The 27,445-nt window shown below is 36.4% G+C and overlaps 2 protein-coding genes across 8 annotated transcripts in view; one reads left to right on the top strand and one right to left on the bottom strand.

The window, feature by feature from the left end:
* Positions 1 to 27,445, top strand: part of LOC142334499 (sorting nexin-12-like) — a 474,196-nt gene that overhangs the window by 41,440 nt on the left and 405,311 nt on the right. The window lies entirely within an intron of this gene.
* The window catches only part of LOC142334498 (uncharacterized), a 653,384-nt gene that overhangs the window by 237,878 nt on the left and 388,061 nt on the right, over positions 1 to 27,445 (bottom strand). For 4 of the 7 annotated variants that reach the window (XM_075382583.1, XM_075382585.1, XM_075382584.1 and 1 more), the window contains exons 1-10: positions 13,601 to 13,890; positions 12,979 to 13,174; positions 11,750 to 11,819; positions 8,551 to 8,626; positions 8,096 to 8,428; positions 5,998 to 6,327; positions 5,442 to 5,725; positions 4,103 to 4,548; positions 3,028 to 3,716; positions 1,583 to 2,830 (exon numbers count right to left, since the gene is read on the bottom strand). In XM_075382583.1, coding sequence (XP_075238698.1) covers positions 1,583 to 2,830; positions 3,028 to 3,716; positions 4,103 to 4,548; positions 5,442 to 5,725; positions 5,998 to 6,327; positions 8,096 to 8,428; positions 8,551 to 8,626; positions 11,750 to 11,819; positions 12,979 to 13,174; positions 13,601 to 13,726 — 3,798 coding nt within the window. In that variant the 5' untranslated portion in view covers positions 13,727 to 13,890. Of the gene's footprint in view, positions 1 to 1,582; positions 2,831 to 3,027; positions 3,717 to 4,102; positions 4,549 to 5,441; positions 5,726 to 5,997; positions 6,328 to 8,095; positions 8,429 to 8,550; positions 8,627 to 11,749; positions 11,820 to 12,978; positions 13,175 to 13,600; positions 13,891 to 27,445 lie in introns of those variants that run through there. The other 3 variants (XM_075382582.1, XM_075382580.1, XM_075382581.1) reach the window with 3 other exon arrangements.

Raw genomic sequence — 27,445 nt, 5'->3', positions numbered from 1 at the left:
CTGGAAAATTACAATAAATAAAAGCAGAACTCTAAGTTTCACTAACAACTTAAGGCAAACAGTCCTGAAAAAAAACAACCATAAACTTGTCAGTAAAATTATAATGTCAGTTCTTTCGCCTTCCTCTGCGTGTAAAAATGATCTGTAAATGATTGACATGCGATTTGAAATCAAGCTTCTGTGTAATAAACAGAGACAAAAAATTATTAAAAAATAACAGCGCCCCATTACAATCCAAAAAAAATTTGGACAGAAAAAGTCTATAAATATACCAAAGCAATTCTTGCTATTGCTGCTCGTCAAGCAATGGTTCCAACTGTTATCAAAAAAAGGTAATTTGAGCAACAAAATATTTGCCAAAACATCAAAAATAAAAGAAAACTTTCGGATAACTATCGAGTTAAAATGGCGAAAAACCATAAGGTATCAACTGAAAAAGAACCGCCTCACTAATAGCTCCACAGTTAGCGAATCAGACTATAGATTTATTGGACTGTCACAAGACTACAAAAAGAACAAAAGCTGGCAAAACGCGAGCAGCCATTAAACACTTCGTCGGAGCCATAAAAGCCATGAGATTTACTTGGAAAACATAAGATATTTTGGTCCCAAATTGAAATGTCAAATATTATTTATTGAAACTCTACATGAAAACAAACTTGACTGCAATTGGAATAAAGAAATGCCGAAAGATTTCTAGAACGGACAAAGCCAAAATACAATCCCAACCCTTTTTCAATTCTTGCTATTGCTGCTCGGCTAATGGAAAAACTTAAATGTTCCAAATAGTTGCGTAAAAAATATTTTGCCGACCGAAAATTCTAATATATAAAAATATTTGATGCTTGTTTGATAAATATTGATTCATTTTTTTAACATTTTTTACGAAATGGCACCAAATGTTTTGTTTTACAATACTTTCCACAATAGGAACCGGAAGTAGAAATAGCCCTCATCTGATTAAACAGACATTGTGTCAGCAATTATTATATCTGTACTACCGGTCAAAATGGACAAGTGGGTTATTTGTTGTCATTTGGTGCCATTTATCGATAAAATGAAAAAAGAACTGATGAACTTTCAAAAAATTGAGCCAAAATTTTACCCCAAGAGTCAGTTCAAACAATTCAGCAGCTCTCTGTAATCATTAAACCTAAAAACAATAAGACAGTTTTTAAACAAAAAACCAATCAAACTTGATCAAAATTCCAGCGAAAATTACGAAAAAAGTGAAAACAACGGAAGTGAGGCTAAGATTCACAAAATTTTAAACCTCCGTAACTCCTCGGAAAAAGCAAAATTGAAAAAGCTATTTTTTCAATTTGATATTCTACGCTGAACAAGTTTTTAATGATGCCACTCACAACTCTACAATGAAAACATCGATCGGCGAAAGTTGACTGAACAAAAAAAACTAGTTGAGCACAGAGCTCCTCCCCCACTAAAGTGGATCGAAATAATAATAATATGGCTATGCACAACATCGAAAAAGTAAAAAGCTAACTGTGGCAAACAACTGAATGCGAGTTTATGAGCTTCTTAATCAATTCGACCTAGTAATCGCGAATAAACAGCCACGTACCTCAGTTCGCTTTTCAATTGCCACAAAACTTGTGAATTGGGTCACAACTTGATGTCTAAGACTTAGCTGAATGATTGTTTTCTTCATTTCGGCTTTTGCAAACTCGTGAGTGGCTTTGTCCGAGTGTAACATAGCGTTCGACTCCCAGTCTCGGATAACTGCACGTGCGGCTAATTGATGCACCAATTTGCCTTCAGTGGTCATATGGTCTGAAGTTGATACTGATGTAGACACTTTCTGTCCGTTCAATTCCGCTTCCAATATCGCCTCTTGGCAGAAGGGCACAAAGCCATATACAACTACACGTTGCCCGTCAAAAAGAGCTGTCAAATTGGCTGGTGCCTGAATTATACGGTTGGGATTTGAAATTTCGAACAAACTGGCATCGTCTTTATCTTCGTGTAAAACCCATTTAACGGACACATTCGTTAAAACATGCTGTGAAAATTTTTCAATTTGGCTTTTAACCTTCTTCATCCATGATGACTTTGTCGATGAATCAAAGAACTCAAAAAATCCAGCACCTTTGTCACATAAAAGACGTAATGTGTGCTTATCGCATGAAGAGGAAACTCCGTTAGCAAACAGGCGAAAATTCAGATCTGAAGAGTTCTCTTCAAATATGGCTGAAATGTTACTTTGAGTGGGCTGCGAAATATGTCCATCGCTCAAAAGAAGCAACGTTGTTTTCAAGGCCTGTGATTTTCTCTTTTCAGCGTATCTTTTGAGATTATGATTAAACAGCTCCCACATAATGTCAATAGGCTTGCTCGGGTCTGTAGATCCCATGGGTTTAAAATTTTCTGCTTTCTCAGTCAGAAACTGGATTGCTTTGTTACGATTCTCTTCAGTATTAGGTGCACTCTTATGAAAGAGCTCTTCAAAATCAGATCCAAATGTTATGACGTTGAACAGATATTCTGTTGAAAGAGTCCACAATGTCAAGCAGGCCAGTTGAATAGCTGCCATATATGCTTCATCGTGCTTCATAGAATTGGACAAATCCACCAAAATCAGAACTTGCTGTTTATGTTGGAACAGATTAGAATTACTTTGGAATTCAGGATAGAAAGTCAACATGGTCGCCTGCTCCTCGGGTTTCAGGGGTAGTTTTTCAACCCACATACGAGGTTTGTGTATTTCATTAAGACCAATCAGAAGATCGAATCCTTCTCTGCTGATAGAGGATGCATCTGTGCCATCTGAGGTTCCGTTGGGAAGTTCGCACACTGCCATGGTCTCAGTTCGCTAAAATTTAAAATCAAGACATCAAGTATCAGTCTTGTTTTATTATAAATCTACCCTTGCTCTCAATTTACACAAGTTAAAAACTCGTTTAAAATGCTACTGTGTGAAATGAAAATGTCAGTCCTGAGACTATATAACAACGAGTAATTCAATTTTCGTTTTACTAGAAACAGCGGCACATTTACTGGAAAGCATACCTTAGTCTTCAAGTGCTTATGAGTTTGTGACTTGAGAGAAACGATTTTGAACGGCATTTCCAGATTCAACTGAAGAGAGAAGTTGTGTCTCAGAAAACTTGAAGAGCTACCCCCCTCATTGCAATTTAAGGCATCGTCATTCAGAAGCACTGATTTGACCGTTGATTGGAGATCATCATTTTTGGCATTCTTCACATTCCACGGAGCTACAGCCCCGGGAATCGAGAATTTGAGATCCGATCCTTCAACCTGCAATTCGGTCACGTAAGTGATCTTGATCACTACAGTCGCTTTGGGAGGCAGATTTCCAACTGCAACCGAGAAGACATTTGGCGTCTCTTTATCTTCCTCCATGAGATAAGCCCCGTGACCTTGAGATATGGCCTTCTTGTATTCCTTCCTCGCTGTTTCTTTCTCTTTCACTTCGCCTACGATGTGTTTGCCATTAATGAAAGCCTCGAAGCCGACAACACTGCAGAATTCATCCAAGGGGAACACATATTTTGCCTCTATAGATTCGTTTTCATTGGCGTTTTTATAAGTCTGAAGAACCACAACTTGTGCTGCAAGGTCGACAATCTTCCCTCGTACATGAACAGCCTGCAGAGGCACCGATTCCCTGGATCCCTTCTCTGGCAGCAGCCCAGATTCTGGTTCAGGAGGTTTCAATGACTTCAGTTTTTCAAGTCCTGAACAAACAACTTGCAACTGAATTCTCCCATTATTTTTCTTATTATGAGCATTTCTCTAAAAAGCAGCAGTTATGTTCTACCGTATGAAGTCTTCAACTTTCCAAAATGCAATTAGAGAAGATTCGAAAAGATTTAAAATTACTCTGAAAATTTTTCAACACTCATCTTCACGACTTTACCAAGTTGTGCTTTACTTCTATTCACTCACCCCTTACCTCCGTTCATCTTATAATATTTATACTCAAAAATTTACTCTTTAATAGCAAATGAAACAACCCTTTGAATAGGAAGTTATGTAAGATATCGAACAACCAACTAACATATTGTTAGACCTTATAGCATTAACTTCGCAAAGACCAATGGCGGAAACAGAATGCACAAACCAGACTCTATATCAACTCTGTCCTTGGCAGTCACTTCATCCAATTGACCTGTCTCTTCACTCAACAAATTTTGGGAGAAACTGAGCCCTGTATCCTCCATGTCTCCCTTCACTTTTAAAACCACCAAATACTTCAGTCTGACCTGATTTGGACTGTACACGACAATTTCTCTATCTCTTTCAAAAAAAGCAGATTCCTCATTGGTCACAACTGAGTCGAATCCCTTTGGAGGTTCTGTGATTCCTGTCATCAACTGAGAGGTCTCATATTCTTTGCCACATGCAACATCACATACCATTAGGTACCTCCGGCCGTTCATAGCAGCTGATGTATACTTAAGACTTGTCGACAACTCGTCTGAGAAGTAAATGCCACTTCCCAATTTTCCAATGTCTGTCAATGGTACTCCATACTCATCAGTGACCACGTTAGGTAGCAGCAATCCCCTGAAGTTCACAAACAATAGAAATTAAAGCCAAGCGCAGCCTTTAAATTTTTTCTCATTCCTTATAATTTTTTTTTGAATAATTAGACTGCTGCTGCACCACCATCATTTAATGTTTTTGATTTTCCTATCGGGCAGAGATATAATCGCTTTTCTTCAACTGCTCTGTATATTTAAAGCGTGAACTTTCTACAGCATTATTCACGAGCTCCAAAGATCAGTTAAGCAAAAAAACACATTTGATTGCATATTTCATCTACACTAATAGTTGAAAAATAACTGACAAACGTAATGTGAATTGCTCTGAAACCACTGACGAGCGATTGGCTTCGGTACCTAGCAGGTGTTTAGATGCTAGTGCTGGGGGGGGGGGTGAGCGGAGTGGGGGGGGGGGGGTCAAGCGATGCGGGGGGGGGGGGGGTAGGGTTGGGAGGTCTGACTGAGGTGAGTCAACAGCTTTAAATATTAAGAACCGCCCTTCACACCATAAATTTTTCTGAAAACAGTTTTGGTTAATCTCATTCTTAGAGACTGGTGAGGCATAAGGCTCTAAGAGAACTTAATGCCCTCCAGGCGTTGCCAGTTATCACATTTTTGAAGACGAAAAGTCAAATGGGTCAGACAGAAAATCGGTCTCTCGAATAAAAAAAGACTACAGGACTAATAGAATTTCTAAAAACTTCGTTTGAGAGCAATTAATAATCATTTTCTACCACCATGGATTTTGTCGAGAGATCTTCATGTTTCATCATTTCAGGGTAATCAGAAAAAAATGTCTGAAAATCATTCGCGGGTACAAACTCTACAAACAGAAAACTTCGGTTATCTAAATTTGGGCAATCTTACAACTCGGTCCGGCTTTTACAAAAACTGGAGTGATTGATTACCTCATACCTGGCTAACACTCCAATCATGTTTGTTGACGACGTGCCGTGTAGCAAAGTTCGAACATTTCCCACAGAAGACTTAAATGACGTCACCTCTCCCAGTTTCAAAACCTCGAAAACTTGTTGAATCTCAACAGACCCATCCAAAATGGACAAAAGATTGACCAGTTCCGTGAGATCCGACCATTGAACTGGCGTGAGACGGGCACCCAATGCGTGGTACATGGTATCGATTGGCGGTTTCGGGTTCCAGTTTGTACTTTCTCCAATTGTCAGCATATCCAGTATCACCTGTTGAAAAAGGGCCCAGCAATGATGAATAATCTCTACTTGATATTGAATTATAAAACCTTTATTCATTCTAAAAAAGACTTTACCACTTTGTGTAGATCCACAACTTTTACTTTGGCCTCAGTATACTGCCACGTTGAGCTTAGTTTAATAGAAATTTACTTGAAAATGAAAGGTAATAGTTGTAATTTTCTACCAAGTCTTTGTATTGTTTTCATATCATTAAAGGGCGAGCGGCAGTGGGGGAATGGAACAGATTGAAGATTATTAACCTGACACATGTCCATCTTCTGCGCCACTCCTTTTAGATCGAGAACGAATGTTTTGCTGTGTGGGATACACTCGAAGAACTTCTTCGACAAAGTCGACACTTTCATATCTTTCTGGCTCGAAACTCCAACGTCCGCATTATCTTTTCTTAGCGCAAATTTTAGTTGCTTCAAATAGCCCAACGCTTCGCAGATTGTTTCACGTTTACAGCTGCCAAGAGAGAAACTTTCTCTCAAATCGTCCAAACTACCGTTGGCCTCCTTGTAGAGTACTTGAAGCAGATCTTTGACCTCCGGAATTGGTGTCAAAGTCTTGTCATTCATAAGAATAACCTACACATACAAAATATCATTTTAGCGATCAAAAACTTAAAGTTATGAGAGCTATCAATTCTTTTACGTTTCGTAAATGTTCCGTCACTCTTTTACGTTTCGTAAATGAAAAGTCAGAGAAAATTTCTAGAATGTTTGCCTTCCCCAATGATTCGAGAATTCTTATCGAGTAAAATCATTTTTTTACTGTATCTTATCATCACTTTAACAGATTATGCGTCGCCTGACAAAGATTTGTAAGACCTTTTATCTGTTCTTATACGATATAAATTCCCAAATCAGTAGGGTCTCACGCATATTCCATCATTTTGAGAAAAATGTTTGATCTAATGATATTGAAACTACATCGCATATCTCAAGCTATTCGATTATATGTACAAGGTTGACTTGAAGGGATGTGGGTAATTATTCTTTTCCAGGAATCATATTTTTGTATATTGGTAACACTAAAGACTTCACAGAAGTGTCGCAATAACGATGCATGGAAAACTTCTGTCAAAATGAAAACTATGCAAAATCTGGACCACTTTTTCTCCTAATATGTATACGCAAAATCGTAGAAATAGCACAGAATAATAAAACTGTACCAAACGAAAATGACACAAATATATTTGGAAGATCTCTATGTAATTTTTCAATGTATTGGAATGTAACAAACTCACAACTTATATAAAATAACGGTTTCTGTTAGGACCCAACAATTCATTAGACAGAAGAACTAATTAGAACAGGGAACGAGTTGGGGATAGCAATAGTGTTAAATATCTTGAGGATAAAATTGATAACAAATTTACATTTCAAGAGAACAGACTACGTACAAAACGAATATCTGCAACGGAATTTACTTCAAAAAATTATCAGCAATAATGGCAACCGAAAAAAATCAATACGGAATTCTCGTTATTAGTACAGCAAAAACATTTGTGATTGAAATATTGCAGCAACAACAACACTTTCTTCCTAGAATAGTTTTTGGGTTCCCAAAAAAAAGAAGTTTGTAACTGCCGAAGAAAAAATTCTGTCAATACTCGAGATACACGTATACAACTACAATCCTTCCTAGACAAGTGTTTAATTGATTCAGAGTTTTTTGGAAACTAGGTTTGGTAGAATGATCAATGTGAACAACCGTTCTTTTTCTTGAAATTAAACAAAGATAATTAGGGTAACAATATTGGTTTATCAAACCTAAGTCTTTTAGTCGTAGGATAAGTTCATAATAGTTAACTCAATGATTACCCTATACGGAAACTGAATATGAATAGCTGTGCAACTGTGCTCCAATAGGCATAATTGCTTCCTAGCATTCGTTCCGTACCCCGCTTTTCAACAATATAATAATTTTAACTGAAGATAATTTGTCTTGTATTGAAAACAAATTTATTATAATTATATGTTCAATATACAGGGAAAACATTAGAAGCCAAATGAACTGAGTTCCCGGTGGAAGTAAAAACTGGGCTCAACGAGTGCTGTAGACGTTTCCTTTTGCTGACGGCCAGGGTATATTGGACTACACCTTTTTCCTTAATCGGTTATTAATGGATTAAAACGAGGCCGAATCTAATGAACATAATTTAAAGCAGTATATGACAATAATTGCCAATTTACTCAACTATCTAATAACACTACATCTTTTGACGTACAGCCAAACAGATCTTAAAGGCATGCAAATCTGTAAAATAACCATATTCATCAACCAGTCAATTTCATCAGCAAGCAAGATAAAACTCTTTTGACAGTCTTTTGAATCCAAAACCACACTCACCTGTTTGAACTTTGCAGAACAAACAATCGTCGCAATCTTAGAAGCAGTCATTCCCTGCCCTGTCAGATTCTCAGGAGAATATCTTTTCATCTTCTGATCTTTTTCAAGCGACTCAATAAGCTTAGCGTAACACTCGACGGCAAAGCGGCCCCATTGAAACGGATAAATCTTCACTGGAGCGTCATCACAAGGTAACCTGCTCTCCTCCGTCAAATTTACAGGACCAATTTGCATGACAATGAAAGGCGTTTCAATTTCACTGCCATTGCTCAAGTGGCACTTCGCGTTCAATTTGTTAATTTCGATTGACACAACCTCATTATTGAAGTCGTCCTAAAACAAAAATTTCATTTTTCCTTAGATAACAGAATTTACTCATTTTTAACTCGTTCTTTATGTTTTACTATCAAATATTTAAATTTTGGATTTCAAAATTTTTTGAGTGCACTACTTACATACAAAACAATTCCTTTCAAGTGGGTGTAATTGTCTACGGGTAGTTGTCCATCTTTCAAAGAGCAGCGCATAACTCTAAAATATCACGAATGGTTCAGTGCCGCAAAGTTGTCATGTTGGAAGGAATAAATGCTCAAAAAATCAAACAAAACAAGGAGGCTCGGTAATGTGCGTTCGCACATAAAGTTCCGACCCCGCTCATCAACATGTTTCACTTAATTGTCTACCAAATGAGGAAGAAATATAAAAATTATTATATCGTTCAACAAATCGTGAAAGGAATAAAACAACATACCTTAGAGGACAGATGACACCTGCCATTAACGTGACTACCAGAAAAGACAGCGACAAAATTCAATTATTTACAAATATTAATTGCGACCAAAACTCGGTGTCTATTTTCAAAACAACAAATTACCAAATCAAAATGGCATCAGAGAAAACCTATACTAAGGAAAAATAAAACCTGTACTTCATTTGAAAAAAAATAAGGTACTTTACCTCAATGCGACATGAATTTCCTCAAGTCGACAAGAAAAGAGCAAAAGGTTCAAAGTTTAAAAAAAGGTTTGTAAAAAATTTGAAAAAGTTATTATCAAATTGATTAAAAACAATATGTATCAACTAATATCAATGAGAGACTCATTTATACTTTCATAGAAAGTGATTGAGAATTTTCATTATCCAGGATATGTCATACGACTACAAAAAGAACAAATACAGGCAAAATAAAAAAACAGAATTTGCACGAAAACGGTGTCACAGCCAATTAAACATTAAACTGCTCACTAAGAACTTTTTTTTAGTTTTTTTTAATGGCAACAGAACCGGTCATTATTTTGATACTGTGAAAAGAAAACAGAATATAAAAAAATGGGCAAACATGCAAGAATCACGGATATTTTAAGAAAACTCGTAGTACCAAGAACAAAGACCATTTGAACAAAGACCATACAACAGTTGCAAGAGCAAATTGTAGTTCACTACACAAGGTATGTGATTTGTCTTTAGAAAAACAAAGCTACAAATTAACAAACATAATCATTGACAAAGCTCAAGGTCCATTGCCTTTTTTAAACAAATATTTTCAAAATTCATAATAAACATAAGCTGTCAATTTAAAGAACCGACATTTTATTTTGCAAGGGCATACAAAACTAATTGCGCCAGCTATTATTGAGCCTAAGTCACAAGACTATAGAATAAAAATAAATTCAAGCATAACTAAAAAAAATTCAAAAAATTTTACGAAACCACAGTGTTGAGGCCATTAAAATTATAAGACATAACCTCGAGAATTTTGAATCTTTATTTCAATCTCCATTGAATATCATAAAGTCTTTAGTGAACTGACTATTTCAAAATGACAACAAAAGACGAACATTAAAAAGTATCTAAAACTCACAAAATTCTTCTGAAACCAATTGACTAAACACTAAAGACACCAGTCAAAACGTTTAACAAACTTTGTTTGGATCAACAAAAAATTAACGAGATCTCTCAATAACGAATCTAAGTTACGAAAAACGATGTGAAATTGTAAAATTAAAAAAAGATAGGAAAACCAGAACAAAAGGGTTAAGTTGAAGAATAGTTTTAATTTTTTAGAAAATTATTTGAAAGTAATTAAAACCATTAGCTATATACCGATATTAGTCATGGTGTTCATTAATATTTGTAAAGGTGGCCATTGAGACCTTTTATTACCAATATAAGGCATATGACAACAAAAAATAACATTAAAAACAGGACAAATTTCTAAAAAAAAATAACAAATTCTGAGAGAACGGAGTCGCAGCCCTTCAAAGCATAAGTTAAAAAACCATTAAAAATGTTCAATTGCGTAATTTAAGCACTTTTTCCGATGGGACTTTTGAGTAATGTGACAATTAAACAAAGAAAGAAAAAAACTGCAAAAATGAGCAATTATGCACAAAAATCATAAAAAATTTTTATGAAAACTGGTAGTACAAAAAGCAAGAAGTCGTTATTTTATAACAACCACCACAAAGAAAATTTTGTGTCTTTTATGAAAAAAAATTAAGATGTACTTACCAAGATTAAGCTAAAAATGACAGAAATGAGATAAAAAAATCGACATTCAAAAAACTTAAATTTACTTTAAAAAAATATATTCGATGTCATAAGAGACATTACATAACAACCGAATGCATTGTATAAGTTCACTTAAACATCTTGAAGAAGCCATATGGAATTTTGATTGGTGATAATGAGCAAGGAGACTGCAGAAAGAACAATAATTGAAGGCAAAACAAGAGTTGACATAAAGTTTACTAAAACTGTTCCTCAAACCATAAAATCCGATAGGTTTTCTCGAAAACAAACTATATGTACATTCGGCCTATTTGTCACGTAAATGGGAGCTGTCTTTAATTGAGCCGTGATTTGAAAATTTTGTCAGTAATTAACATTAAAAAAACAATGGAGCAAAATATTTTGAAAAGCAGCGCCCAAAAAAATTAAAAATTTGTGATTGTAAAAACATGATATCAAACCTATCCCTGATTTTGCCGGCACCCAAAACACTACGCAATTGTTCTAAGTGTTTGTGAAGTAGATCACTCGGTGAGTTAAATATTTCGAAAATCAAAAATACAATGATGCTTTTTGTATAATCAGTGAGTTAAATTTGCAAAAAACGGCGAAATTTTAATTCTAGAAGACTTTTTCAGGGCGCCTAATTTCGACTGGCAATCTGTTGGAGGTTACGGAGTCTATGTAAGCGGTTTCTTGGTCTGTACGTTGGGCAAACATTAACAAAGTGGACAAAAAAGCATATTTTTTGCCACTTTTGATGAAAAAAAAAATCGAAAATTGAAAACTTTACCAAAAATTCTAGCCGAAAAGACTTCAAAAAACAAGTCAGCAACGTTCTTCTACCTTAAACGAAAACAAAAACACAGTATCATTAAAAATTTTAACATATTACCAAAATTGAGCCGAATTTTAGCAAAAATTACGAAAAAAGTGAATAAAAACTGTCCAATATTCATATTCTTTTAATTTTACATGTTCTTTTAATTCCATATTCTAGGATGTACGTGCTTTCTACTGATACCACCCATAACTCTCTACGATGAATACATCGATCGACCAAAATTGTCTGAACAAAAAAAACCCAGTTGAGTATATAGTTCCTCCCTCCCCACTAAAGTGGGGGTCGGAACAATTACTTACGCAGCATCTTCAATCTTGAAACGCTCTTCTTTTTCGGTTGCCGAGGGCCAAGTATCATCGGATTGTATCACTAAACAAGCAAACACAGAACTAAACAACTCCATAAGTAGAGCTGAAAATAGGATCGTAATAACAGCCAGCATTTCTAACGACTTCAGAAGGCGGTTTCGATGACCTCCAAAATAATTTCAGGTTCAACAGTTTTGAACTGCAGCAATAAATGCTGAGGCGTGCATAAGGAACCAATTTATTTACTATCCAAACAGACAATGGGACTTGTCATAATTTTCAGTATTTGATGCAAGCAAACGTTGATACATTGATGTACATACCTGAATCCAACAAAAACATCGGTGTAAAAATAAAAGTCTAGATGGATAATGTACACTCTTTTATGTATAATGGTATAGTTGATGACCTAGAGCTGCTAAAATTGTTTTTTTTTCTTGTAACTTTAGGAGTCATTAGATTCTGTCGAGTGAGCATCTCCTGGTGATTGAAGCTGCTGTTAGAAGAGGCAGTAGCCAAAGTCTTCTCGACTGGTCTATAATCTCCATTTTTGGAACTAGAGTTAAAAAATCTGTAAGCTCCCTTTTATAATTTGTGGCACCTTTTTTTATTTCTTTCAATTAATTGCCGACTTTACTTGTTTGTTGGTCTGTAGTTGTGATCCACGTCTTAAAGTCCTTAATGGCCCACCACTACTAATCCTAACCAAAAATGGAATAATCGATGTATTAGTTACGGGGATAATTTGATAATTCCCGCTATCGTTGAAATTTGTTTCTTGCTTTTTTCCACTATTTAGTCAGAATGGGGCCGCTTTTGTTTCATGCCTATTATAGAAGAGCCTGCCTGGAAGGGTACATGTATGTTGCTGATCCTTAGTTGACATATTATTGATACTTGTACATGAAATTGATGTCAGCTGGCATTCTTAATAAAGATCGGAAATAAAGTTCTAAAATTCAAGAAATTTAGTGATACTTTCTGATTTGATAATGACAAAATATACAATAGAAGATCTCGTTATTTGTCAATCATTGTAGCAATCATCGTGAATCAAAAGAAGTAATTCGGTCGTTCTATTTAAATATAGTTACGTTTCACGCTTGATTGAAAACAGCAACATTTTTTTCACTCCTGAAGAGTTTACCCCTGATTCAGTGGGTTATTGGGCCAATCTTCTTAAATTAATATACGACACATTATTAACTACGGAATCGTACCTTTGATGACACCGGAATGGAAACTGTCTTTGGATTGAATGCGTGCAATACTGTACAAGTCTGGGTCAACCAGACACCCTTCCTGGACACATGCATGCAAAAAGTTGACATCTAGCACTTTGCATCCTAACTGAATTGCTCGCTTGCTTTTAGAACTGGTGGCGAGGGAAGCATTGCTGATGATCAGAGCAAATATCTAAAACTCGTCATTCTGTTTTCTTATTAAAAAACATTTTAAAATTACATGTCAACAATGGCATCGCTATCACGAACAATTGACCAGACAAACCAAAAAATTCTGACAATGCATCTCAAAAAGCATTTGTTGAAAAAATCCATCTTTCGTTGATACAAATTTCATCCATTTTCTGTTCATGTCAATTGATTTATTTCACGTCAGGAGCTAACGCAAGTTAAAATGTTAATCGTCATAAAAACCATTCAGAAAGTGAAATCGTCGGGAATAACAAATTCTCAATTTTATGCACGTTAGGTCTGGTCTACCTGTTGGATGTTTCGAAATTCAGCGTCTCAAAAACTATCATAAATGTCATGCAATTTTTAAATTGACATCAGATCATACATCAGAACTCAATGCAAAAATAACAACACACCAACATACCTGTTTGTTAACGACGTAGGACACGACTCCCCCATTATCCTTGACAAGAGACTTCAAGTCTTTCTTGGCGCTGAAGGAATCTTTCGCACCAAACTCAAAAGCTAGCTGCAGACCATCAAATATCATTCTGAAAGTGAATGCTTTCACACAAACTAACAGTCTTAATAATTTGTACAGATCCAAACAAGCACTAAAGGAAAGAAAATATAGACGTACACTATTTTCTTCAATTCATCAGTCAAGACATTATTAGGTAAGGAGAATTTAACACAACCGCTAAATAAGTATATTGAGAGAGCAAACTCTATGAAGTTAAAATAGAGAGACAAAGTTTGAATAACCAATAAGTTTCCAATGACGAAACGCTACGTCATCACTTTCAATAACCTCAACGCACTGCAGTAAAATCTACTGTTCGGGCATTCGCAGACACTGTCAAACAATATAAAACACAGGCAATTGAACAAAGGTATAAAAGAACGGAGTGCATTCCAATTTCATGCGCTTGAAGCGGCATGATACAGGATCATAGTTGGCAATTCACGGTCTGAATTAACCCCAGTAGTAACCAGCATGTTTCCGTTGGATTTTCCGCCCTTTTCAACAGCAATTTCACATGTACTCAGACATGTGTCTGAGTACATGTGAAGTTGCTGTATGACATAAGAAGCTCTAAACACGCTTTTAGAGATTCGGTGTGTTTCTCCGGGAAATTCTGCAACAACTAAATTGCTCCTCGGGGACTTTATGTGCCCCAACAAAACGCCCCCAAAATACTCCGCGACAAAAGAAGCAATATGCATTAAAACATAGCTGGCAGATTTCCAGAAAACAGCCGCAATAGCTTCGTAGACCTGCAGTCTAAAAACAGTTAAAAAGGCAGAACAAAAAAATTCGTCTTTCCATTGAAGGCTGATATTTTGATAAAAGATCTGTATAAGTTTCTGCTGCCTCTATTAGCTGCTCTCTAATAACTTTCATTTAAAGTGACACAAACCCATTTGACCTTTTTCTTTGAATAAAAGTAAAAAAAGTCAATTTCAAAGTGAGGAAGTCAATTTTGTGAGTGAGGTAAGTCAAGTGTGACCAAAAATTTAATCACGCAAATGAACAAAAAACTTGCTCCGCCAAGAGAGAAAAATGACGTCACGCACGCACTTCAGTTGATTCAGTTGAAATTGCATGAACGAATGAACAAAAAGAAGATTTGAAAAAGTTGTAACGTCATATGGTCGTAACAAAGATCGCGACGACGAAATAAAAAATTATAGCAGGACAAGTCCTGACGTACAATTCAAAGAATTTTCATTGACTGAACAAAAAATTAGACCCAGAACAGACTATGAATGGATTGGGAAAATCATTTAGAAAAAAATGCGATCTAAAAATCGAAAAAACTGTAAATATCAAAGTGAAATTGTTTTTTTTTTACAATTCAAAGAATTGTATTGAGTTTGTTGTAGTAATGTTTCTCGCTAATTTAATTAACTACTAAGTAGCATAGCTTTTGTCGCTTAAATTAGTCTTTTCGCATGTTTAATTGTACAAGGCCTGAGCGGTTTCAATTTTGCATCGGAGCAGGGCCGACAGCTATAAGTTTTGTCACTGAAGAAAATATTTCAATCTAAGACTGAATTATTTGACTGCTGAAATTCATCTTGACAATTTTGGTTGTGTTCTTTCAAAAAAAACTTTTCAAGACCCGGAGGCCGTATTTACATTTGAGTAATCATTGTACAAATACATCAAGATTAACTCAAGATAACTAAAAATTCTGGCGCGTGCTGGCACGTGCCGGACAAATAAAATGAACATAGAAACATGTACAGTGTAAATTTGAATACCGGTTACCACTATCACAAGTTCCTGCGTTATGAGTAAATCAAATATCAAAAGATAGTTAAGTGGTTTTTATAACAAATATACTTAAGAAAGTTTACAGGATATTAATAAAGTAAATATACATTTTCTCATCTTAATAAGGCAGAAAAATAAGTCTATAGATGGCCTTGAGATTATAGCAAATATAGCATTAAATAAGGCGATCAGTGAAAAAAGGGGAAAAGATATATCCATTACTATATGAAACGTACATTAGGATGTTACACTAGGGAAAATCAATAAGAAAAAAAATCCGATCCAAAAAATCGAAAAAACAGTTAAAATTTAAGTAAAATTGCCGCATGTGAACAAAAAATCACTAGCGATAAATCGAACTTTTGTTTAAACACCGTTATATCACTCGACTTAAAAATTAGAGCGAAAAAACTTCACGCCGCAAAACCATCCGCTTTTTCGCTCCATTTCCTGTTTAGGCGTGACCGAAATCACTACTCCAATTTGACATCAAAAATCATGAAAATGTATGAACAGATCTTAAAAAAAACATAGTCGGAAGAATTCCGGAAACGAACCAAAGGAGAAAATTGACCAAAATTATGACTGAACAACTAGAACAACTATTGTGAAACCTGAACCTCCAAAACGTGCCATAAAAATTTAGAAGGATAGAATAGGAAGAATAGAAACGGCATTCAAAAACAAATTGAACAAAAAAACTAGAAAAACTTAACGAGTTTTTTGATAGTACAAGGAAACATAAAGCCTAATAAATTTCCTTCGCAATTACAGCAATAAAAAACTCACAAAACAGTGGGCAAATCATAGTAGGCTAAGAAACTTGTCTACGACAGAAAAAGAAAAACTGCAAAAAAAAGAAAAATGGTTTAAAATTTCTCAATTTTTCTGTCAATTTTCCTGAGAAAAAAATTGATTTATACTAAGAAAAATTAAGTCAATTGGTATGTGAATATTTCTTCAGTAACAAGCTTCTATTCAAATCCCACTTCAAGCATTAAAACAAAAAAAAACAGGCAAAAAATCATTAAAGTTTGTCTAAAAATCAGCAAAACTGATCAAAAACCTCCAATTTAGCATTAAACTCACATTAACTACTTGAAACCTTTAATTCCTACCAAAAGAAGCCTAAAACTAATACAACATTATAATCAAACCTCAAACTATCAAAAGTTGCGAAAAAACTGCTTTCAAATGCCGCACGTGAACAAAAAAATTTCGCTCGCTCAGAGAAAATGTTTTCACACATCAATTTCTCGCTCTCTCAAAAACAGCGTTATGAACAAAAACCACTCTCTTTTCGCTCCGCTTTTCACTTTTGTTCAGCAACACAATCACTCCAAATTTTTTCACGCGTTTCATTTCCCGCTTCAAAAATCACTCCAATAAAATTGATTAAAAAAGGACTTCTCCAATACTCCTCTTCGAGTCGTACAAAGACAGCGCCCCAATACAACATAAATTCTTTGAACTGTAAAAAATACCAAGAGAAGGCCAATAATAGCCCCAGCTATCACTGTGCGGCTATTAAAAAAAATAAACAACAGTCAAAAAATAGAGCAACAAGATTGACGTCAACAAGGTGAAAATGTTTACTCATTTATGGACAGAGTTTGCATTGAAGAAGTTTAAAAAAATTGTTTCCGAACATTAGTTTTAACCTATTTCTATTTAGTTTGCAAATCCACTTTCTCATGTCAAACATTTTTGTCAACGAACTATCCGCTAATATTTATATTACTTTAAAAAATCAGAAATGAGAGAACCTTAGATCAAACATGGGGATTGGAACCGGCTGTGCTTGGCACAGGAAGTGATCCAACCTACCATAACAAATGTTTGTAAAAGACGCCACCAGCGTTTTTAGTGTTAATGTAAATCTGTCGAAATAAAATTTCAAAAAGAGGAAGTGTTTTTTGTCCATGCATTAATCTTATGAAGAGCAAGACAAAAAGGTGTGAAGCAATTTTTTGCCAGGCGAGAAGAATGTTTTGTTAACGTGTGGCATTTTCAAATCTGTTTCTACATTCTGAGTTCTGGCTTTTTTTTTGGCCAGAGCAGGTTTTTATTTACTCCTGTAAAAAATGTACGCTTAGGAGACTTTATGATCAACTTAGCACTTATCGGCCTTTAAATACAATTTCCAGATACTTGTCATTTCACCGCTATACATAAATTTAAAAGAAAATTTTTGCTATTTTTGTAACTACGGTAGTTCCTGCAGCTACATGGAGACAATTTTCCGCTACGCCAGGAAAAATGGAATTTGAAGGCTTCTGGCACTGGGAGAAACTCCCAATTTGGCACAGTTTCTTTGAATACTGTCATTCGACTTCGAAACTATTGGTGTTTGTTTCATGTTCCTGTTTGTTTCCTGGGTTTTTTCAGTAAGTACCGTTCTCACAATTTTGCCCAAATTGTTGTGATTTAATAATTCACACTCTCTTAATTCACTGTGAGTTTAAGATAACTCTGTTGGCTCAGTTTACCCAGAACACTTCTTTTTGTTCCCTGATCTCCACTTTAAATTTCTCCAATTTCTTTTGGAAAAGTTGAATAGTTCAACGAAGTAAATACTTTATTTGATTTGATAGTCAATTTCAGTTTAAAAGCTAGTAAATTTCAGTTCAGATATTTCAAGTTTAATTTTTCGATTCTGACTGACCTTAGTCACTCTTTCAAATGAACAATGCATAAAAAATAAAAGTCACTCTATCAAATGAACAATGTATAAAAAATAAAAAAATATATATTAAGTTTTTAAAGCAAATTTTACCTTAAACAAAGCTCGCGATTGAGGACAATGTCAAACACTAAAGAAACAGGATTAACTATAGAATCCCGGTCTCGAAGTCATTGTCTTTTTGGCTATCAGAGTTCAATAGAGCCAGTGCGTTCAGCTAATAGCAATGAGCTAATAGCGTTTAACTTAGAAGTAAAATTCAGTACAATTTTAAGGGAGGTGAAAATTGATATCCTTTTTTAATTCGAGAAAAGGTTGAGAAGGCTGTTCGTTTTAAAATCAGGTTATAGCTAAAAAAATTCTCGAAATTCCAATTCTCGAAAATTCTCAGAAATTTCAATGAGATATGAAGTCTAGAATCTGATGTTCTGTTTCTCATTGATCGTTGGCTGACATCTTTTATTTGATTTCCTAACTCGTAGCTTTGAAGTAGAAGAAGTCGACTTTAAGGTGATGAGCGAAGTAGAATTTCGTAAAATTTATTCTTGGACTTAATATTTTGGAATTTTGTGGTTCACGAAACTGTGTATTTGTAGTTTTTTTAAGCAACAATGACGTATTTGAAGCCAGTCACACATTCAGAACAAACAAATCAGTACCCAACGTTGTTAATTTCATCAAAACTGTAAATTAAGACCTTGTGAAACCATTTTTGTCCAATCAGTGACAGAGAATACATCAAATGACATACTAAATTGCAAGGAACACAAAAAATAATTGAATTCGGAACGGAAAAAAATGGCCCACCTAAAAATTTTTCAAGTAACTCCTCTCGAAAAAAGAAATAATAGTTTTGGCTACAGTTTTCAAAAAAATTGAAAATGGTGCAAAACGGTAACACATTTGACTGGATAGAGTTCATTTTTTTCGGGAATAAATTTAGAAATTCCTCGATCATAACTAAAAATTGCCAAAACTTGCAAAAAAACTAATAAAATGTAAACTAAGCAACCCATAGACTGTAAAATAAGAAAAAAAAGTCAGAAAAAAATATTTTCTTGGACTTCTGTTGTTCGCAAAACTGTGTATTAAATTTTCTTTTAGCAATAAAGAACAACTTGAAGCCAGTAACACATTCAGAACCAACAAATCAGAAACCAACGTTGTTATTTTCTTCAAAACTGTCAATTTTATTCCCTTTTTTTCTGTTTCCACGGGAATAAAAAAAATGGCTAAAATAATTAACACTATTTAAAATTGCTGTATAAGATGTTCTACATTTTCCATTTTGAAAATTCTTTGCTTTGATTTGCAGGGTGAATGGATGTCTGATGCCAAATTTTCCGGTTTTGATAATCATAGCAGAAGTTTCTGTAATTAAGCTTCTTATCAGTGTTTGAAATCACATAAAGGAAAAGGAAGCCATTCATGCAAGAAAAACCAGTTTCACAACTCAGCTGAAGACACACTGTTTAGTGTATGAAAGGACATCAATGCAATAATTAAAAATTTAATTGGGAAAAAAAGGTTAAAAAAACTAAATCATTGGGGTTTAAAGTGCTCAATAAAGCTTGACAAGAGCGCCAGATCACTAAACAAAAGTGAGAGCAGTTATAACAAATAATTGACATGAAGTAAAAAATATATTAGCACGAAAAGAACCAACTATTCGCCTATTTTTGCTAAAAAACAATTCAATCTTTACTTTAGAATTCTAGTTTAATGTTAACCATATAACATGTAAACCAGTAAAAACAAAACCTACAGAGAAAAGGCGACATTGGAAATAAATAAAATCAAACAAACTTCCTTAAGATGCAAAATCCCAAACAAGAACTTCAAAAGACCTTGTAACACCATTTTTGTCGAACCAGTGACTGAGAATACATCAAAAGACATACTTAATTGCATTGAACACAAAATAAAAAACCTTTAATTCGGAACGGAAAAAATAGCCAACCTAAAAATTTTTCAAGTAACTCCTCTCGAAAAAGGAAAAAAGTTTTGGCTACAGTTTTCAAAAAAATTCAAAATGATGCAAAACGGTAACACATTTGACTTGATGGAGTCCATTTTTTTCGGGCACAAATTAAGAAATTCCTCCATCATAACTCAAAATTGCCAAAAATTGCAAAAAAAATAATAGAAATTTAAACTAAATCCGTAGACTGTAAAATAAGAAAAAGTCAGCAACCCATTCTCTGAAACATCAAAACAAAAACCTACATATGTCGGAAGAATTGCTCTCAAACGACAGGCGAGGCAATTTAATTCACGGGCTGTAGCCTAGATAGTTTCTTCTTCATGGGTGCAAAAATGGTTAACCACGCCGGGATTCGAATCATGGACCTCCCGATCCCTTGCCAAAAGCACTGCCCACTCGGCTATAGGGCCGTTACTGTTGCTATGCTGCAATCGATTTTAGCAACAATCTTTACTTCGGAGTGAGCAAAATAGATCAATCAAAAATGAGGGTCGAAAGCGTGAAAAAGTGACATGAGGAGTCAAAGAAATGCGCAAAGATGGTGACGCGAAAAATTTGCATAAAAAAGCAACACGTTAACAATAATTGTTCCAACTTCGTTCGAGATTTGAAGTCAAACACACACACACACACACGCACACACATATGCACATACACAAACGCACGCACGCGCACACACACACACAACACACATATACACATCAATTACTATCGAGCATGAAGACTCAAAAAAAACTTATAAAATATTCACTATCTATTAATAGAATGAACTCAATTCTGATTGGACAAAAATGTAAATAAAAAGTATAAAAACGAAATGCATAACACGAATTATTCCATTCATTCTTCAATTGATTCTTGCGAAACTTAGTGCTATTTTCCATCCTCAGAACTTGTGAAGTTTTCTCATCTTAGCAGAATACCGGACGCTTACGAACCTAAACACCTAAGAAAATATTTGAAAAGGAAACATAAAAACTGCACACGGAACCTAAATATTAGTAGGAAACTCCTAACAGAATAGCTTTGCAGAGAGTTATCATATGGCGACAGAGATCAAGAGCGTCATTCTGCAACACTAAAGAAACGGAATCAGAGAAAAATTATCACAGCTGAAGCTTCATAAAAAAAAACAATTGTCTCAAAATTCATGTTTATCTCAAATTAATGCTTATTCTTTTGGGAAATCTATCACGCAAAAACAAGCAAATTCTGGATGCCGTGTTACAACTCCCCAATGTCAAAATTGTTCCACCGATCTCCAAGAGGTATGGAATATTCATTATTAAAAATAAATCAAACTCAACAAAACTTAAACTCCAAGAAGGTGATATACACGAACTCATAGAATCTAATACAGGAAAAACCAGCTTAATAACCTCACATAAACCAATACGCCAGACCTGCCCACTTTGTCGATTGAAAACAAACGGACAAGATCAACAGGAGAATTGTTCTTTTCACTCATAAAATACAACAACAGATATGGCCGCACCGCACCCACCACACGTATCGCTCAAACGTTTTGCCGGGCTACCCAACGAAAACTGGGACCAATTTGAAGGTCTTTGAGAGCAAGCATAGCAGTTGCCAGAATTCCGGCAGATCATAACCAACAAGCCCGATACCTACATTTACACCTCGACGGAAACGCATTAAACTATTATCTACGCTTACCAGAAAACACACAAAACGACCTTGATGATGCATTAGAACAGTTACGCAACCGCTACTCAGGCCCAGACCAACGGCGTAATTTTGAGTTAGACTTACAGAGCAGGAAATTTGATCCCGTGAAGGAACAACCAGACGATTTTCTAACTGACTTACAGCGGCTTGCCAACTTAGCAATCGTCGATGACGTTGGTGCCGGAATTGACCGCAATGACGAGCGGACAAGAAGAATCCGAGAACAATTTATACAGGGGATGCCCTTCAAATACAAAAAAGTTCTTCTCAGAGAATTGGACAATGTCGGAGTAAACGACTTATGCTCCATAGTCAAAAGACGACTTCGAATAGACCAATTAAACCCAGAGCCAGCACACACCACAGCCTTCAACTCACTAACAAGCTCCCAAAACTCTGCTTTTAACCAAGCGGTCGAAAACATAATGGCAGCAGGAATAGCTTCAATTCAGGCATCAGTCTCACAAACAACGCCACCAAGATGGCCGAACACCACCCAAAATAAATTTAACAAGCCTTTCACAAACTACAACAGAAATAACACAGCATACAGAACGCCAAACCAAAATAGAAGCTTCTCAGGTTATCAAAACCGTCCTTTCTATCGAGGTAGAGGAAGAGGTACAAACGCGATAAGCAGATACAACAACCAAAGTCAACAATACAACCAGCGACAACGATCTCCCACGCCAATGCGCACTTTTTGCAGGATATGCGCAAGCAACGAGCATACCGCACGTGATTGCACTCAGAGGCAACCACCTTATCGCGACGCAACAATGCCATTCAACCAACAGCCAAAAAACTGAATAACCTGCATGCTTTTCTACAAAAAATTTCTTACTGTACAACTAGCTATAACGAAAATGTCTTTCTAATTCCTATTCAATTAGGCTCAATTACAATGAAAGCGATAGCTGACACTGGAGCATTTAGTAGCGCTATGTCACAAAAACATTTTGATAAAATCTACAATCATCTAACGCAAAAACCCATAAAAAAGGCACCACTGGAAATTACGGTCTCCACAGCGTTTATGCATCAGTCTCAAATATTATTCACGACAAATTTAACATTCAAAATTGGCCATTTAGAGCTCACAGAGGACTTTATGGATTTTGAGAAACTCTCCGGCATATTACTTGGATTCCCCTTTTTCGACAAAAACGAAATAACAATCGACGCGCACAACCGCTATCTACATTTCCCTGAATTCACATTTCAGCTGAATTTGATGCAGACGGCAGGCTCAAAAACATCAAAACGATTCAATAATAAGCGTAAAATTTATCTAAAAACAACCACTCGAGTTATAATTAACCCCGAAGAACAGAAATTAATTGAACTCACGCCTTATCAACCATTAGAAGCAGATCACCAAATTGAAATAGTAGAGCCTACAACAAAACTCGAAAACATAGGAGTCTGCCTTACGAGTACGATAAACAAAATGCTAAAGGACAAACCAATTCAACTAATGGCTATCAACACAACGGAAGTACCGATCACAATCGAAAGAAACACACTACCTGCAACCTTCACGATAATAACACCCGAACAAAAACCATATCGAAACATATTGAGAAAGTAGCGAAGGGCCAGCTAAATCACATCACAATTAACCACAACGCAAAATATTGGTTTCCAACCCCAGAGACAACTGAAGATCCATCCAAACTCACAGGACTAGAGAAACGGATTTACGAAGAACTCATCCGCTTCAAGAAGAGAGAGTCCATTCGACCACTGGATAACGTAGAGGATCGAAAAATATTTTTGGACTCCTTTAATTGGCACGGAAGTGTCCTAACAGACGACGAAAAGAAGAAGACAGAGAATCTCTTATTGGAATTCAACGATATATTTACAAGACATCGCCTTGACATTGGCTACACCTCAAAATTCTCAGTAAAACTGACGCCTGATACTGATAGACCAGTATATTCAAAAAACCAAAGAGTTTCCATCCACCTCAAAGACGATCTCCTAGTAGAACTCGCCTTATTACAATACTACGGCGTGATTACAACGTTGCCATTCAGTAGATATTCATCACCAATCTTTGCAAAAAGAAAACCGAATGGAAAACTACGAATATTAATAGATCTGCGTAAAATCAACCACCTGATTCGAAATGACTATAACAACAACAATTTCCCAATAGCAACACTGGCTGACGCAGGAAGCCATCTTGCAGGCAAGAAGCTCTTTTGCAAAATGGACGGAAGCCATGGATACTACTCCGTGCCAATGGCCGACGAGCAATCTATTCAACTGCTCGCTTTCAATTTTGCATCGCGAACTTACGCATTTAAAAGATTAGCACAAGGACTGAGTAGAAGTGTCAGCGCATTCAGCTCATTCATGCGACAGAATCTTGACCCCGTAATTACCGCTGACAAATTTTTTCAATACGTAGACGATATTGGAGTAGGTGCTCAAGATCTCCCAGATATGCTGGAAAAACTATCAGCAGTCTTCACGTGCATCAGAGAATCAGGAATGAAGCTAGCTACAGATAAATGCGCCTTTGGTCTGAAGGAAATCCAGTTCTTGGGGAACACGATAACTTCAGAGGGTTTAACCCCTATCAAACAGAAAATCGCGACGTTTCTCAGAACATTCAAGATGCCGAAAAATGTTAAGCAAACAAAAAGAATGATCGATTTCTTCAATTTTTACAAAGCCTTCATACCGGAGCTCGGAGAAAAGCTGCTTCCTTTTTATAGATTACTTAAGAAAGAAACAGACTTTGAAATAAACGAGGAGCACAACATAATGCTAAAGAAACTGACACAAGATCTACAATCAGCCTGTGAAATATCACTGAGGCTACCGATGACCAATCGACAATATGTCATTATGGCCGATGCATCATTCTATGCTGCCGGATTTGTATTAATGATCGAGGATTACACCCAAACGGCAAACGGAACGTCTGAACAAAATTTATGCACCTGTAAGTTTCGGATCACGTATTTTCAAACCAAATCAACTCAAGATGTCAATCTACGCGAAAGAATTTCTTGCCGTTCATTTTGCCCTTGATATGTTTGCAAACATCCTTTGGGGATGCGAGAAACCAGTACTAGTCCTAACAGACAACAGAGCTGTCACCAGATTCTTTCAAACAAAGATCATTCCGCCAACGCTGTGGAACGCATTAGATCACGTATTGAGTTTTGACATAATACTAGGACATATCCCTGGAAAAGCCAACCTCGCGGCAGACTACCTCTCAAGGATACACATAAACCCGAAGGAGAAACTCACACTTCGCATCAACTCGAAGATACCAATCAGTGAAGTCCAAATTGACACTACCGCCGAAGTCCCGGACAACTCAATTAATACACTCCTGCACGAAACATCCAAGGAAAACACTCCGAAACACTATCTTTTTCAGACCGTCAAAGAAACAGATCAAACAGAAATCATTGAGGAGGTTCATATTCAACAAATAAAACCGGCGCAGCTCCAGGCAATACACGAACACAATCCAATGGACGACTTTGATACAACCGGTCACTCGCCATTGAATCTAAGAGCCGAACAACAAAAAGACTCAGACATCAAAAGAGTTATCCTTTGGTTCGAAAGAGGCCCACCAACAACCGCCCAATATCTCTCAGGAGACTTGAAAAAGTACCTGAAACAATACCCAAGACTCGCTATGTTTGACGGAGTGCTACACAGAAAGTTCTACAATCCTACGGGCAACAGCTTCATCAAACAATACAGTGTTCCAATTCACTTGCAAAAAGAAGTACTCTTCCGCATCCACAACAGTGTCTGGAGCGGACATAAAGGTGTGTCGCGTACCATAGCCGAATTTCGGAAGCGGTTCTATTTCCCCAATTTCACCGCAACACTAACTGACTACATCAGAAACTGCGTGACTTGTTTACAAACGAAACCTAGTCCCACAGCAGCTCTGAGACCACATCTACAACCAATGTCTTCCTTACAAAATTTTCCAGCAGATGTACTCCTCATCGACCTTGTCGGGAAAATGCACCCTTCACCGTACACCTTCATATTATCCGGGATAGATGTCTTCTCGAAATACTTATTCGCAGTACCTCTGATGAAAGGTGACGCCGACATTGTAGCCCGAGCGCTTATTTCTATCTTCCTGAAACATTCATACATTCCATCACAGATAATCTGCGATCTAGGGACAGCTTTTACGTCACATTTAATGAGCGAACTCGCCACAATTCTTGAGATCAAACTCAAACACTGCACATTAAAACACGCACAAACAATTGGATTACTCGAAAGAAACCACGCCCCACTCAAACAAATTCTGCGAATCAATGAAAACCAAACGTCTTCTGACTGGCATAGATACGTTGACATTGCAGTATTCATACACAACACTACCTACGCTCCAGCAATAGGGTGTACGCCATCAGACGTATTTCACGGACGCACGCCAGTCAACCCACTCGACCTACGCTTTCAAAACACACGTCTTTGGCAACACAAGCCAAAAGCGGATTGCATAAAGGAAATCCAGGATAAGACAACTGAGCTATTCGCTTCCGTGAAAGAAAATCTTATTCATTCATACCTCAAATACAAGAAATATTACGACAGGAAAGCCAATGCATCTCCTCTGATAGAACAAACTTATTGCCTCATTTTGGACCCAAAATGTACAACACAAATCGCAACTATGAACAAACAACAGAGCAGATGGATTCCTATGTACCGAGTGGAAAAGAGACTCACAAATGCCAGCTATATTGTGCGGAAAATTAACACAAACTATACACAATGTGTACACAGAATGCGATTGCGACCAATAAAGCCACAATATGAGATCCAAGACTTAGAATCAATCGACCCTCGAAATTTTGAGGCCGATCCCTCAATCCCTGAAGAGGAACGAGAACCCCAGTTCTTCGATAACCAGATCGAGAACCACATCAACCAAGAAGCAATGACTCTACCCAGAACAGTGCCAGAAACCAGATCAATCAGTTTCAATCAAAATGTACAAACGGCGAGCTTCTCAGCACAAGAACAGCCAACAAACCATCAACAAATACAACAGGAAACTATATACGACGAAAATACATTCTTTGTGGAAGGCTCAGTGCCGTCTGAAGCAAGAGAAACACCAGAAACAATAGATGTGGGAGACTACGTCTTTTCTGCAAACAGTAATTTCCCTCAAACAGATGCACGATTTGGCTCACAAAGACCCTACAACCTGAGACGAAGCGACCACCTTGCATTGGCAAGAGAGCACTCAGTATATAACAGCTTACAAGTCTCCGAAGAAGATCCGCAAGTGAAAGTGATCACTTACTTCCCACTCAGTCATTACCCTGACCCTGACCTCTCCATTGCTTTCAGTGATGCAGAAAATAGCGATATAGAAACTAGCACCAGTGACCCCGAGTCCTCGCTTGAGTTCTATTTCTCAATAGCCTCGGCAAACATCGATGATACCTTCAATTCTGCGGAAACCAACACTTCAATGCCCCAAAACAATGATGCAACTGAACAAACACCAGGAATGGAAGATTCTCTACGAAATTCAGCAAACGAATTAGCAGTAACCAACTCCCAAGAATATAACGAGGTAGCATCGTACGACGATCCAGCACTCGAAACAACA

Source organism: Convolutriloba macropyga, chromosome 2 (genome assembly GCF_964194025.1).
Source record: "Convolutriloba macropyga chromosome 2, txConMacr16.3, whole genome shotgun sequence".
Classification (NCBI taxonomy): Eukaryota; Metazoa; Xenacoelomorpha; order Acoela; family Convolutidae; genus Convolutriloba; species Convolutriloba macropyga.
This window is presented reverse-complemented; position numbering and strand designations above follow the sequence as displayed.